The sequence below is a fragment of the Salvelinus fontinalis genome, chromosome 24 (genome assembly GCF_029448725.1).
Source record: "Salvelinus fontinalis isolate EN_2023a chromosome 24, ASM2944872v1, whole genome shotgun sequence".
Taxonomy (NCBI): domain Eukaryota; kingdom Metazoa; phylum Chordata; class Actinopteri; order Salmoniformes; family Salmonidae; genus Salvelinus; species Salvelinus fontinalis.
Window position 1 is genome coordinate 5353894 of NC_074688.1, and position 15118 is coordinate 5369011.

A 15118-nucleotide genomic window follows, 5' to 3' on the forward strand; every position below is an offset into this window, starting at 1 on the left:
GAGAGCAGCACTGCCTTTCTTTCGATCCCATCAGTATCTACATGCTCCAAACAACACTTAGCGAACGCGCTTTCTGCGTGGTGTTTTGGAAAACGCATGTTACATCTTCGCCCGTTGTAGGAACAATGCACGGTTAAAAACATTTGTAAGCCTACGTTGCATCGCTATCGGGAAACCTAGCCCTGCATATTATCATTAAAACATACCAATATGTGGACTATGCTCTAGGTTGACAAAGAACAAGTTACAGAAACGGAGACGGAGCCTTAAGAAAGAGTAAACGAGACATGTTTATTATTTAAACTATCACTTAAATAAAAAAAGTGCATAGAAAATAAACATGATTAGAAACTTTTCTTTTTACAGTTATGTACAATTGTGTTTCCTAATTATACATTCAACCTTAAGTAGTTTGTGGTTTACTATTGTGGTTTAACTTTCCTTCATTTCTGTGACAGATGAGAGAACACTGATGTACAACTAATAGGGAAAAATATTATTATCATCATCATCATCATTATTCTCATGGAGTTCAGGAGGAAGTGTTAATAAGACAAAGGTATATTCAAGGCATAAGAAGAGCCGTTTAACCGTTTCCAAGTCCTACCGCCAACTCACATTGACGCCACGTCCCATCTCAGGCTGATACGTTCTATACACAAGGAACAATTATAAAATTACAAATACAGTTAAGTATTTTTCCCAACTTCTTTCAAGCAGGTTCCGGCAACTACCGTGACCTGTAAATTCATGGATGTTCCAATACACAAAATAAATAAATAAAAACGCATCATCATCATCACGTTCTATAAAACAATACATAAGTACAACCAAAGCTTCCAAAGAGAGAGGGGTGGTAAGGGAGACATGGAAGACTGTAAAATAACATTTTGGTGGGATTCGTTTTTTTTCCTGGTCTCCACAAACTCAACTCAATTATACCACCATCAAGTAAGCAGTCTAAAATCCCTGTTAAGAATTTACAAAGAATAAAAACATTCACGACAACAACCAAACACTAAAACAAAATGGCTGACTTCAAGAAGTTCACAACCACGTTATACATCTTATTACATAAATACTGTTTCTTTTCGGGAAGGAGAAAAAAAAATGAAAGAAAGAAACTGCAATGCTCCTGCCAATGGAGCATACACAGGCACAGGGAAACTGGTATTGGACATCAATATACAGAAGATGATGTACGTTAGTTATTCTAAACTGATACTGTAACACAAAACCATTATAGAGTACATTGAACATTGCTATTAACCATTATAAACCTGCTGTTTGCTACTGTAACTAAGTTTGTCTGTTCATTCCGTATATTGTATAGATACTGAAGTACATGTTACTATTTCTGTATATGTTTTTATGTATATATAGCATAATTACAAGTGAAGGAAGAGGGCCACTGGTGTGGCATGGTATTATGAAGTCCAAGAAACAACGGAATCTATCTGCCATTTAAAAACACTTGACTAATGGGTTGTTGTTCACCAAGTACTGAAACATCACACTTTACTGCTATGGATCTGTAGAGGAGTCAGAGACGGAGCCTTTGGGATTAGTAAAAGGATTACCAAAGCTATCTTTGAAGTCTTCGTTTATTCAGTGTGACCTTTTGACGTTAAACTAGAATGCCGTCCCTCAATCTTTTCCCCCCTGAAATGAAACAAACAAACAAACTGTCCTGTGAGCTCATCTTCCCAGTCTTTTTGTGGGTTCTTTTTAACTCAAAAACAAACCGTGGTTGATACCAGAAATCACCACAATTTAGTTTTTGTATATACATTCATTAAAGACCTAGCAGCAAAATTCAGCATGACCCTGTGCCTCACCCTAAGGCTAGCCAGGATGGGAGGACAGCGAGAGCTGAACCAAAACTGTATCCCTGAATTAGCTGGCAAAACCCAGGCTGCAAGGTGGAGGAGTGTTCACTATTGGCCTCCAGAGTGGTCCCTGCACTCTGAACGTCCCTTACACACTTGGGAGAAGGTCGAGCAGAAGTGCACTTTCCTGGGGGCCACAATTCCTAAGGGAGCTTACAAACAGTACCTGTGCTTGTGGTTTTTTAAAAACATTAGGAACCCATTTTGTTTACAATGAGTAGAAAGTCATTTCCCATGTTAAGTCAGTGCCTGTCACAAGTGCAATGTGTTGGCAAAGTTATGGTTTCACTTCACAGCCTGGGCAGGGTAAGGGTTGGAGAGATTCTGCGACGGCCTTACAAGATATAAAGTCAACAGACTACGAGGAAAAACGGATGACAAACCAAAAACATAACAAAAAGGTCACTGGCCTGAAGTGGCTCGCTACAGGACAACTGGAGCCAGAGTTGCACAAAGCAGCAATTTGGTGAGCTTCGTTCGAGGAAATATATGCCTGTCATCAACCTATCCACTTTCTGTACCCAATGTCCCAATTCTCACCAAAACCGGGACTACTTCTGTCAATCTACTACTGTTACAAGTCACAGAGTTCGCCAAACGAAGCGTGCTCAGTTACAACAAATGCAAAGCAAGAGATCGAGTTGATGAACTCTTAACAGAGGTTGAATTGTGGCCAATGGTAACGGTTAGCCTCTTCTAACCTTTCCTAACGTCATCAGCTTCTACCGAGCTTCTAAAAAGCTTTCCATGTGTAGCCCGTCTCATGTAAAACGCCACGAAACAAACGCCGGACTTCACGAGGGAGTCGAGTAGAAACACGACAAAACATTGACAGTATTAACATGAAGGCAACACTTCCATTTGGGGAATCTTGGAGCGCTGATGTGGCTATGGGCGTTAAGCCGTGTTATGTCCTTACAGTTAGCCGATTTTGGAGCGCGTTTGATCCCAAAAGGGAGACGTTGAAATTTGTAGAGACAATTTTTTTGAAAAAAGATGAACGTGAACGAATTGCGCACGGTGAGACGGCCCAGGTCTGAATGGCACCTCCGCGTGGTGTGTGGAATTAAGGCTGGAAAAAAGGAGATATCAGACAGCTATTCCAAAAGATGAGCACTAACAGACTCCATCAAGGGCATAAAATAATGCCATGCTGCTAACATGCAGTCAATGGAAATGTCCTTGATTGACAAATAGAGCTACTGGTGGACTGGGCTCAGCGGGGAGCGACAGCTTCAGTCTTTGGAATCCAAAAAGAAACATTCAGGCTACAAATAAAATTAAAACGGCAACGAAAAAACAGCTTTGAAAAAAAGGCAGCTCAATAAAAATGTAGAGACCAAGCATTAGTGTTTGTAAACCTCTATTTCCTACAAAAATGGCAATAAAATAAATACGATTTCTTAAAAATATAAATACTATTTATAACATTAAGTGCTATTCACTAGTGAGTGCTTTTTAGTCGTTTGTATAGAAAAATATATATATTATTTACATTCTCAAAGCAAGCATGATATTTTTCTGCCCATAACAAAAAAGGGCCAGAAGAGACAAGACTTCAAATGACCCGATTCGAAAATAAAATAAAAAAAACAATTCCTTTGCAACAGTAATTCATGAAATAGGCCATCATTTCAAACTTCAAATGGGCTTAAGGGGAAATCAGATTTAGGGGGATGACGTTTGGTTCTCATCGCTGTAATTCCGGACTCTGTTCTAACCAAATTTCGAATAAAGACATAACGAGTGCATACCTGCGATACAAATAGATGGCTCAGTCTATCATTTTTCCTACACAAAACCAACAATAACATTTACTACAGCAAAAAAAAAAAACGAAATAAGTCAGTCCCTCAACTGTCAGTCCACCAGAATCTCAGTCTAGCTTGCTAGTCACGGCCACGACAATGTAATGACCGCCACCCGACTACGTGTCTGACAATGACTCTGTACAAGTACAGTCGCGCTTAACAATAATATACACATTTAAAATAAATAAATCTACAGGCTTCTTTCTTTCCCTCTGTCGTTTCGACCCCGGCTCCCTCTAGTGTTTCTCTTCCTAACACATCTTGCGACTTGTTGCTCTGGACAGGCATAAGAACTATTTACAGTGTCTTTGAATACACAGCGAAGCAGCCCAAGCAAAGCTTTATGTTATTGCGGCTACTCCGAAGGCTGCACAGGACGCACATTCCGACAGGCAGATGTGTATAAACAGATGAGGCCAAGAGAAAAGCGCCCTCTGATCAGTTCTAATAAGTCCTCGTTCTATTTCTAAAATGCAGAGAAAATTCCCTTCCACAAATTGCACTTTGGTGTGTAAAATGGAACTCTTACAAGGTGGCAATTCTTTTTTCTTTTTTCTGTGTGCACATAATCAATGGATTCTATGCTCACACAGAATTGAGATATCATCTCTAGAAAAATAATGTGAGGTGATGTTAAAACTCAGAACAAAAAGGGCAATTTAAAATCTTTTTGAATCATTCAGAGACAGAAAACGTTGAAAATTGCTAATCTTACACAGTTACCATTTCCTTTGACTTCGCAGAGTCTGAAAAGTAAACAAAAACAACCAGAGGCACAATAATAATTTGTTCTCTTTCAAAAACAGAGCTCGTCTCGAACTTAACCCGGTCTGTAACGCGCCTCTTTCTGCACAAGCCGTACAGCAAAAAGGGAGGGCAGTACTGGAAGCATCACTAAGACCTGGCATTGCATGGATGGCGCCACGCTAGTCGAGGCGACTGATTCGGCAGAGTGGGAGAAAGCCCGCTAACGCCACTACCATCGCACGGCAGAGTGGGGGGCTAGTTGAGGAACTTGCGGCACTTCTTGGTTCCACAGTTGCATGGAAGCTTATTGCCCGGTTCCTCGATGGGGAATTTGTAGTCGTAGGTGAGCTCCTCGCTGCGGTAGATCTTGCGCGTGGCAAATATGACGATGTGCTTCTGCCCGTCCACGTTGATGACACGCGAGTAGCAATTGGGCTCGCACGAGTGGTTGATGAAGCGGGCGGCGTTTCCGTGCACGGTGGCGTCCACCACTTCGTAGTCGTCGATGCGGAACATGTAACAGCCAACGCCCTGCAGAGGGAGGGACAGGAGGAGAAGAGAGTGAGACGCCATTGGCTGAGGATTGCATTATCAAATGACTAAAAGATCCTGACTGGTTAATGCTGTTGACACATGAAAACCACATTCAGCAGGGCCCAACATTATAGAACATTCAGATAGAAATACCTTTACTATGCAGAACGTCTCTCTCTGACAAGTAGAATAAGGACTCACGGAAGTTCTTTTCGTGGCATTTCTATCTGCTACGTTACAGAAAGTTTGCCTAACGAAAGTGACCCTTGTTCAGACTCAAAGCGAATGAGCACAGAGGACTGTGCCCCATTGACGCCTGGCTTCTCTTCTCACCTTGCCGTCGTAGTACTTCTCCCGTTTGTCGGTGAGGACAGAGCGGATGACGTTGCCCGAGTACTCGATCACCATCTCCCCCGCGTCGATGCTCCTCTTGCAGAACAAACCTCGGCCGTGTATGGCTGACCTGTGAGGGGAGGACACACAGGGGCTCAGTGACAACTGGTTCAACAAAGGCTTTCCCGCTTTTAAACCCCACTCTATGGAACAAGGACGTAGCTACAGCAAAGCTGCGGTAGTAGTTCCTCTTCTCGTTAAAACCACTGAATTTGGATTTGTATCACGTAAAAAAAAAAACGTCACGTAGCCAGCGTCTTCCTAACCTGAACACTCCCACCGCCTCCTTGGACGTTTTCTTCAGGTGTCGGAACCTCATGGGCATGGGGAGGTCCATGCTGGTGGCCCGGCTGAAAAACAACAGTAGCAGAGTGTGTTACGAGTTCCAACGAAGGAAGGATGGTCTACTACCACCGTGAGGCTCCAACAGGTGGATACAGGGACGTGAACAGAAAACCAAGACGACAGACTACAAGTCCATTGTAACGATGACACGGACAATGAAGAAATAGTCCATCGTGATTTTCTGAAGTAAAAAATAAACGAAAAACAGGAATTGTGTAACAGGGCGGCGTGACTCACCGAGCAGACTTGAGCTGCACCTCCTCGTCCTCCTCGTGGGGGTTGTACTCGGGAGGCTGGCGGTGCTTGGAGGCCAGGAAGTTGAACATATCAAACACAGACCTCCTGCGGCGAAGGCAGACGGAGCAGACACACAGGTCAGATGGCGCAAGAAAACACAACTCAATGACACAGACTCTCTTTAACCCTCTCTTAACCCTCTCCCAAATAGTGACTTGAGATCTGTTAAGGAAGATGCGCAGTTATCCGCTCCAAAACATCCGTTAAAGAGAGCCAGCGTACAAACGGCTCACTACATATTAATTGCTGAAGTAGAATGCATAGATCTGAATTTCTTCAACAATCAAACGAAAACTAAGAGAGACCTGGGTCCAGCTACATAAAAAATAAAACTTTAGAAGTGCATCCTTCCTGAACTAATCAATGATTAGACATGATTCATCAGGTGAACGCAAGGTCTGCGCCACATGGTCTTCACCTGTCCAGTCATGACTCAAGTGATGACTTTAAGGAAAGGATGACGGCAGGATGCACATGGACGCTGGTCAAGGCAGGAGAAGGGACCTCGTTATAATAATACATAGAAGAAAAGACGGTACATTTGCCTTTAAGTGTTGGAAGAGGGCTGTACCTGTGGTGGAGCTCGGCGCGGGCCGAGCCGTGGGGGTTGATCGGGGGCTTGTCGGCCTCCTCGGGCTTGTGGAAGCGGAAGCGGTAGCTGCGACAGTGCCTGGAACCATACAGCTGCTCCAGCAGGAACACCACAGCATCGTGGAGGACCCCCAGCATCCGCAGACCGTTCACTCCTGAGAGGAAAAAAATAAGATTGAGAGAAAGAATGATAGAGAGAGAACAAAGGAAGGAGTCGAGGGGTACAGAGGGAGAAAAAAAAGTTTGTGATAAGTGACCGTTTCATTCTTCAAAAGAAATGAACCGGCACAAGCAAATAAAATCTGATAAGTGGTACTTTACCTTCAAAGGAGAGCTCTTTGAGTCTGGCGTTGGAGCGGGCCTCCTGGACTTTATCTGTCAGGGATTTCCAGGCCTCTGTGGGTCAGAGGGAGAAGACAAGACAGGCCAGCTTAGCATCTCATAACAGTGTTAGTATTAAAGTACACATTTAGTTCTTAATCTGTACGAGGATTTGGAAATAAGAGACCTTGACTGTTACACATTCACTTCAATAACTTTAGAGCTATTTTCTACCATTGAGCGTCATAACCATGCTGCACGGAAACAGAGCAAGAGGATATGGTCAGGGCTTCGGATACCTTCGATACTCTCGCAGCGGATCTGGAAGCCATCGTCGCTGCAGATCTCAAAGATGAGTCCCTTCTTGGGCTTGCTGTCCACAGAAGAGTCCCTGCGGCAACCCTCCTGGTCAGGGGTGGCCACCAGTAGAGAGCCAGCGGTGGTCTCGCCTTTCTCCTCAGGGAACTCACTGGTTTTACTGGTTAGAGCAGGAGAAACATTACCCATTGGACATATTAATAGTATAGAAAAATGGAAATGGGTGGCAAGCTTGCATTACTTACCTTTTGCAGGTGCCCCTGTCTCTGGGCTTGCCTGTGTCCATGGACTCGGGAGAGACTGGCTCTCTAGAGCTGCAGTGGTAGAGGGAATTCAAATATGGATATGTTGCAGGTGGAAACCATAGTATCATAACACACGTTTAGCGAACTCAGTATAGTCCTAGTTGATTATTTCATGAGTTATCTTTTATGTGAGAATCTTACCCAGGAGTGGAAGGTGCCCGGTCTCCCTGCGTCTCCCGAGGAGGCTCTGTCTGCCAACCCTTGTGTTTCTTCCCGCTGGCCTTGTCTGGACTCTGCCTCGTCCGCTTGGCTTTCTGCTTCCCTTTCCCAGAGCCCGTAAATGCCGTTGCTGCAGAGCTACACTTCAGCTCTTGTTTCTGCTCTGATGAGGGCCTGGATATAGGCATGGCGCTTGAGCTTTGAGAGCGGGAACTCTGGGAGAACACTCCAACCGGATGTCCCTTGCCGGAGTCTTGTGAGACCGGGCTGGGGGCCAGAGCCACAGGATGTCCACTAGCATTTGGCGGGTGTTGCTGCCGCTGGAAAGTGCCGCTTTCCGGGTCCACCTGTTGGCTGACGGACATGCTGATGGTCTGATGGGAGGGAATCACGCAGATGCTGCTGGCGATGGAGGTCTGGGCAGGGCTGCACAGCTGAGACATCAAAGGTGCTCCAGACTGGAGGAGCATCTGTTGCTCCGGAAGGCCCAGGTTGTGCGGGGTGGCTTTGAAGAGGAGGCTGCTGATGGGTCCCTTGATTTCAGAGGAGCTGAGCACCGGGGTGCTGAGAGAGACAGAGCCTGGTGCAATGAGGCCTCCGGGCCCGCTGGGCTGAGCCATGGACACCATGTTCAGCACTGCTGACTGGTTGGGTTTGAGCCCCGAGATAGTGCAGGGCAGCAGGTGGGTGGAAGAGTCGTGGCCCAGGATGCCAGGCTGCCCACTGGGAAGAGGCCTCCTCTGCTGGATGGGCTCAAAGTACATGACTCCCGATTTGGGTCTCTTGATAATGTTGGGGACATTGCGGTGAGAAGTGGTGGCGGCCGTGGTCAGGGTGCCCAGCTCGACCAGTCCGGACTGGGCTATCTGTGGCGAGGACAGGTTGATCAGAGTCATGTTGGGTCTCACCTCAGACGGGGCCAGGGTGGGCTGGCTCCTGGAGCGGGCTAGTTTCTTGGTCTTCCGCGGCTGGAGACGGGAAATGGGTCGCTTCTTGCCGTGTCCAGACGCGAGCACTGCCGAGGACGTGGAGATGGAGGCAGCGCTGGACACGATGGTCACATTGGGGGCCAGGTCGTGCCTCCGTCCGGCCTCGGTCACCAGGATCTGGGGCTCGTGGGAGGGCACCCCGATCAGGAGGCCGGAGGGGGTGCTGGGAATGCCAGGCTGGAAGCCCGCCTGGGTGGTGCCGGTGAAAGTATGGATCTGAGGGTGATGGGACATGGTGCCCAACACTTTACCCCCAGCAGGAAAGATGGGCTGGGAGGTGGTTATCCCGGTGGTGAGCCCTGTGGTTAGAGTCATGGTATCCATCACTCCTGTTGCGCTGACCGATGGCCTGATCTGGATCTTCTGAGTGACACCATTGGGGAGAGTCTGTAGGACGTAGAGGGGCTGCAGATGCTGGTTGACCACTATGAGTTTTTCCGGGCCTGGTTTTAAATGAGAGGTGGTCTGGACGGCCATGCTGGCCACCTGGGAGGGTCCGGGGCTGACTGAAGATGCAGCAGTGATGTACTTCTGTCCCTGAAGAGGCAGAGTGGGGGAGCTGGGTAGGACTGGGGTCCCAGAGCTCCTGGTCAGATCCTGGTTATCTGCTTCGACCACCTGGCCCAGGGAGGAACTAGTGATATGCTCAAACTGCTCCGGGGTCATGTGGCCTTCTCTTACCTGAGATTCTCGGCTACCTCCACTTCCTTCCTGCTGGCTCTCAGGGGACACACCGGCCCCTCTCTGCTGCTTGTCCTCACCTCCTTTCTCTGCGATGGCATCGTCAGAGGCTGCCAGGGACAGTATGGTGCGTTCTGAGCCCTCTGAGATGAGGCCGCCATGGTTCTGGTTGTTGACCGTGGGGCTGCGAGTGGTCAGGACAGAGAGGTCAGAGGGCAGCTCCAGAGGCAGACCATATGGCTCTTCGACCGAGATGGACGTGCTCACCCCACTCTCCGCGGGCTCAGCACTGGCCAGCGGCCGAGGGAAGTCCTCGAAGAGGATGTCTTTGCGGCGGTTGACGCCCACCCCATAGCCCTCGTCCAGGGAGAGGAGCTCGGAGGAGGAGGCCTCAGGCTGCTGCCCGAGGGCCTGCATGGAGGGCGTGTTGAGGACAAACTCCATGATGTCCGACGGCAGGATGTTGCCGCAGTCGTCACTGTTGTTGTTGTCCGAGTCCGACTTGAGCAGGTCAGTGCTAAGTGAGAGCTGGGCCTCCAGAGGGTCCTGTCTCTGGGACGACTTCACCCCACCCAGAGGGAGAGAGCTGTCCTTCTGGCTCTTTCTGCCTTCTCGGCTGTTGTTGCTACTGCTACCGCTGCTCCCACCCCCTCCGCTGCTGTTGTCCGCCTCCTTCCCAGAGTCGTGCTCCAGCTTCTCCATGTGCCTCTCTCTGCCCTTCCTCTTTCCTGTGCTCTTGTGGGAAGAGGACGCTGCGGTGGCCGTGGTGGTGGTGTTGGTGGTGCTCGCGCTGGCGTCACTCTCTGAGCTGTCATCAATGCCGTCCAGCTGGCCAATCTGCTGGTGGCTCAGGAGGCTCCGGGTGGGAACTCCATCCACAGCAGCAACGACCCTCTCCTCCTCCTCATCATCCTTCAGGAAGCGCTGCAGCTGAGAGCCCCTCCCCAGGCACTGGTCAATCCCCTCGATTGAGGGCATCACAGGGCCGGGGTTGATGATGGTGCGGGTGAAGTTGTAATAGTATGGATCCTTGTTGGAACACTGGCTGAATCCCCCTTCCTCTTCTTCTCCGCTGTCCCCTGAGGAGGAGTTACTCCTATCGTCTGCCCCGTCCACTTGGCCTTCGGCCGAGCGCCTACTGCCCCCGGCCTTCCTCTTCCCAGGCCCGTCCCCGCTGCTGCTGTAGAAAGGGATATCCTCCTCTCCATAGGAGCGCACCCCGTAGAAAGGAGTCAGGCCGAAGAACATGTTGGAGCGGGCCCTGGCGCTGCGCCTTGGGTAACGTCGCTTGGCCGAGCCCGAGCAGTCACTGTCGTCCTCGTGGCGTTTGTCCCCGTCGCCGCCTTCCTCCTCCAGCAAGGCGTGGTCATCCCTGTCGCTGGTCCCCTCGTCCTTGGTGCAGTGAGCCAGGAGGCGCTTCTCCTCGCGGTCCTCCGGGTGCAGTGGCGGGCTGGTCGACTCTGAGCTCTCCGAGCAGGCCGACGGGGAGAAGAGCACGGAGCAGGAAGACCTGCGGTGGGGGGGTCCCTCCAGGCCCACTGGACAGATGGAAGTAGTGGTGCAGGAGTCAGAGGAAGTGCTCACGGTGTTAGTCCCGTTCGGGTCGGTCTTCAGCGGCGTCAGGGACGCCTTGACTATAGCCCGCTTTTTGTCTCGAGCAGCCGCGACTTCGTTGGCTGTTACTCTTGCTTGAACCTGTGAAGCCCTCATGCTTCTCTCCGAGGCTAACCTGGGCTGCTTGATGGCCTCTAGGCTGGAGCTGTTCTTCTCAGGACTGGAGAATCTCTCCCTGCTCTTTGAAGATCCTCTTCCCTGATTCTCCAGCTTTTCCACCTCCTTCTTGCCAATGGCTTTGGTGTTGTTGCTGAGGGTTGCAGCCTTGCTGTTGCAGTTCTGAGAGGTCGGGGTTGGAGAGTTAGTGGTTCCAACAGTGTCTTTAGAATTGTTGTTGTTGAGCGTGGGGTTCTTGTTGCTGTTCTGAGGGGTCTTCTCCCTCTCTTTAGATGCCTCTCGGCTGTCGATTGTTCGGACTTTGGAGTGCTTGTCTTTGGTGGTGGCGGCCGGGTAGCTGGAGGGAACAGCCGGGGTGGCTTGGGAGCTCCGTTTGATGAAATCATCCTCAGCCCCCGAAGACCACAGGGGCTTCATGGCGGCGGCAGGGGCTGGCCCCGACAGATAGTCTTGGGACTTCCTCCCAACGCTTTTGTGGAACAGGGGCTGGGGAGACCCCAATTTCCCAGAATCTTTAGAGGCTTGCGCCAAGGTCACACTTCCCTCCTTGGCCGGGTTGCTACTACTACCACCACCACCTCTGTCCTTGGACAGGGTCGTGGTGACACAGTGGCGGGAGAGGAGCGTGACGCCAGCCGACAGGTCTGGGACCTTCCCGCCCTGCTTCCCCTTCTCCGCCTGGGATTTGCTGTTGCTGGCCCTTTGGTGCCCTGTCAGGACACATGTACCTGGTGGTGGGGAGGCCTGGCTCGCTCCTGCCATCCCTGGGGCCATTGGAGAAAGTTTGGGGTTCTCTCCCACAGCCTGCTTGCCAGGCGCACTTTCTTTCCCACCGTCTGTCTTCATCTCAGAGATGCTGTGGTGGTGTCTGTGTTGACCTCCAGGGCTGAGTGAGCTAGTCTCGCGGCTCTGCGTTCGGACTCCGCTGGCGGGCGGCTTCCCCGTATCCCTTAGACCCAGGTCTCTGGAGGCAGAGGAAGAGGAGACCACAGGGGGTGGGGTGGAAGAAGAGACCAGGGCTAATTGGTTCATGGCGGCAGCCACCCCGGCCTGTGGAGGGGAGACTACCTTCTGTCTGGGCTGGGGGGAGAGGGAAGAGGTGCTGTGGCGCCGGGAGCCGATGCTCCTTAGGCCGGAACTCAGAAGCGGGTCCCCTACCGTCACAATCTCATGGGCCGACTGAAAGGATCCGCCTGCAAAACATGGACATAAACACATTTCACCATACTGCATGTCTCCACGTGTGAATGGGAGTTTACACTGACAGTTGGAGGTAAATGGGGGTAAAGTTGGAAGATACCTGGGGATGGAAGTGGTCTGGAGCCAGGGGAGCGCTGGCACGGGGGGTAGCTTGGGTGCCTGTTCCGTGTGTAAACTTTAGGAGGATTGGGGCTGGAGGGCAGCAGAGACAGGCGGTTGGAGGGCTTCAGAGAGTCAAAAGGGCCGGGCACCGGAGACAGGGCTTTATCTGTCAACGAAAGGTTTAACGCAATCAATTCTTCAGAATGCTGCATTTTGGAGGAAGAGCTCGCAAGTAAGCATTTTCACTGTACCGTTTGCGCCTGCGGTACCCTGTGCACGTGATAAAATAAACGTAGTGAATGCGTTTACACGCCGGCTACGAACTCGACCAAATGCAGTGCCGCAATGAATAATGTAGCATTCTGGCTCACACACACACCTAAGATGGGCGTAAAAGGGCTGTGGGAGATGGTGCGGTTCTCCTCTGGAAGAGCACTCTTTAGGTCCGGCTCCACCACGGTGGGACGACACACCAGGATCCTGCAGGTGTAGACACACCGCTTCCGGGCGTCTAGAGTGCTCCAGTACACCCTGGAACACCTGTGGCGACAGAAACCAGCAAATTGATCAGTCTTCTGTTGCACTGACCGCTTCACATTAAAAAAGGACAGCCGCGGCACTGTGTGTACTTACTGGTAGCCGACGGGGAAGAGTTTGCGCTCGCAATCCGAAAGCTCGGTCAGTATTCCAAGGCAATCGATGGTCATGGAGCCTGCGATGAAACAAAAAACAAAAAAGGTAGAACCCCCAATCCAAGGAGGCCATTCAGAAACATGTTTGTTGGGCCAGCTAGTGTCTCAAAACTCCGCAGACGCCCCTGGCCGTTTTACTACTTTGGGAAAGCCCTGAAATAGCACAGCTTATTCACCTAATTCAAGGACTTGATGATCAGTTGACCATTTGATAAAATCAGGCGTGCTGCATAGCTCTGGAATAGATCAAATATGATCAGATAACGACTGGGGTTCCCAGGGAGAGGTTACAGAGTAAGCAGAGCCATATGTAGGGTGTATCCCAAACGGCACCCTATCCTCTATATAGTACACTACTTTTGACCAGAGCCATATGGGTCCTTTTCAAAAGTAATGCCATAAATAGGAAATAGGGTGCCGTTTGGGACTAGTCCATAGAGGTCTCTGTATATGGCTGTGGAGGGGGGATAATATAAACACACACACCTATCATCATGTGGATGTTCTCCGGCTGAAGACCGGTCAGGAACTTCCTCCGCAGGCTGATCCCCTCCAGGTCCACCAGGATCCTCCGCGTGACCTCGAAGCCAGACTCGGACACCACCTGGGCAAGGAAGTCATGCATTTCAAACAAAGTACCTACAAGTGCGCCCTTCTCCTCACCATGACCTCAGTTTGACCCATGCTGCAGTATGATTTCGATAGATACGGGCTAATTGCATGCATGTTGTTTTTACCTTTTACCAGTAAGCCAGAGCTTGAAAAAAATTTTTTTTTTTTTAAAAGACATTGAATCAACATTTTTATCTGTAAAGTTTTGGTATGTTCTAGATGTTTCTTTGTGTGTGATGCTGCAGGTGGGTAAGGGAGGTGGGGCTGGAGAAGATAAGGAAGGAGTTCTGCTTTGCGTCTCACCTCTCCTTTGATGAGGTCCCGGTGGCGCTGGCAGTAGACCTTCTTGTCCTCCAGGAAGACACAGTGGCGCTGCCGGGCGCACATGAAGTGGTAGTTTCTGGTGCAGGAGGTCAAGCAGCAGCCCACTGTTGCGCCGGGACGTTGGCAGTTCTCGCAGCGCTGCCGGGAGGAAAACAAACATCACAGGACACTGCCATTAGACATAGATAGATACTCAACAACACCGACTCAAGGTCATTTGAGTAATAATAAATATGTTTTTTTTTTTTTAAAGAAAGACACTTTCGTATATTTACTATCAAGAGCATGCATAATAGAAGACAATGCAAATGATGCACAGAATCAAGTAATGGCAACATGCCTTTTCAAGTGAAACACACACTACATGACCAAAAGTATGTGGACACCTGCTTGTCAAACCTCTTATTCCAAAATCATGGGCATTAATATGGAGTTGGTCCCCCCTTCACTGCTATACCAGCCTCCACTCTTCTGGGAAGGTTTCCCACTAAATGTTGGAACATTGCTGCGGGGACTTGCTTCCATTTAGCCACAAGAGCAATAGTGAGGTCGGGCACTGATGTTGGGCGATTAGGCATGGCTCGCAGCCGGTGTTCCAATTCATCCCAAAAAGTGCTTGATGTGGTTGAGTTCAGGGCTCTGTGCAGCCCAGTCATGTTCTCCCAGACCGATCTCAACAAACCATTTCTGTATGGACCTCGCTTGGTGCACAGGGGCATTGTCATGTTGAAACAGGAAAAGGGCCTTCCCAAAAGTTGGAAGCACAGAATCGTCTACAATATCATTGTATGCTGTAGCGTTAAGATCTCCCTTCACCGGACCTAAGGGGCCTAACCATGAACCATTCCTCCACCAAACTTTACAGTTGGCACTATGCATTGGGAAGGTTGCGTTCTCCTGGCATCCGCCAAACCCAGATTTGTGCGTTGGACTGTCAGATGGTGAAGCACGATTCATCACTCCAGAGAACGCATTTCCACTGCTCCAACTGACGAACTGATGAAAGGTGGCATCCTATGACGGTGCCACGTTGAAAGTCACTGAGCTCTTCAGTAAGGCCATTCTACAGCCAATGTT

The 15118-nt window shown here is 49.7% G+C and overlaps 1 protein-coding gene across 6 annotated transcripts in view; it reads right to left on the minus strand.

Annotated features, from left to right (window-relative positions):
* Positions 1-271: 271 nt before the first annotated feature.
* Positions 272-15118, minus strand: part of kmt2a (lysine (K)-specific methyltransferase 2A) — a 53628-nt gene continuing 38781 nt past the window's right edge. For all 6 annotated transcript variants that reach the window (XM_055879477.1, XM_055879479.1, XM_055879476.1 and 3 more), the window contains 14 exons: positions 14021-14179; positions 13592-13709; positions 13047-13125; positions 12793-12953; positions 12412-12579; positions 7693-12304; positions 7492-7560; positions 7228-7406; positions 6929-7003; positions 6588-6762; positions 5957-6061; positions 5641-5724; positions 5315-5444; positions 272-4978 (listed from right to left, as the gene is read on the minus strand). In XM_055879477.1, the coding sequence (XP_055735452.1) occupies positions 4703-4978; positions 5315-5444; positions 5641-5724; positions 5957-6061; positions 6588-6762; positions 6929-7003; positions 7228-7406; positions 7492-7560; positions 7693-12304; positions 12412-12579; positions 12793-12953; positions 13047-13125; positions 13592-13709; positions 14021-14179 (6390 nt within the window). In that variant the 3' untranslated portion in view covers positions 272-4702. The remainder of the gene's footprint in view (positions 4979-5314; positions 5445-5640; positions 5725-5956; positions 6062-6587; positions 6763-6928; positions 7004-7227; positions 7407-7491; positions 7561-7692; positions 12305-12411; positions 12580-12792; positions 12954-13046; positions 13126-13591; positions 13710-14020; positions 14180-15118) is intronic.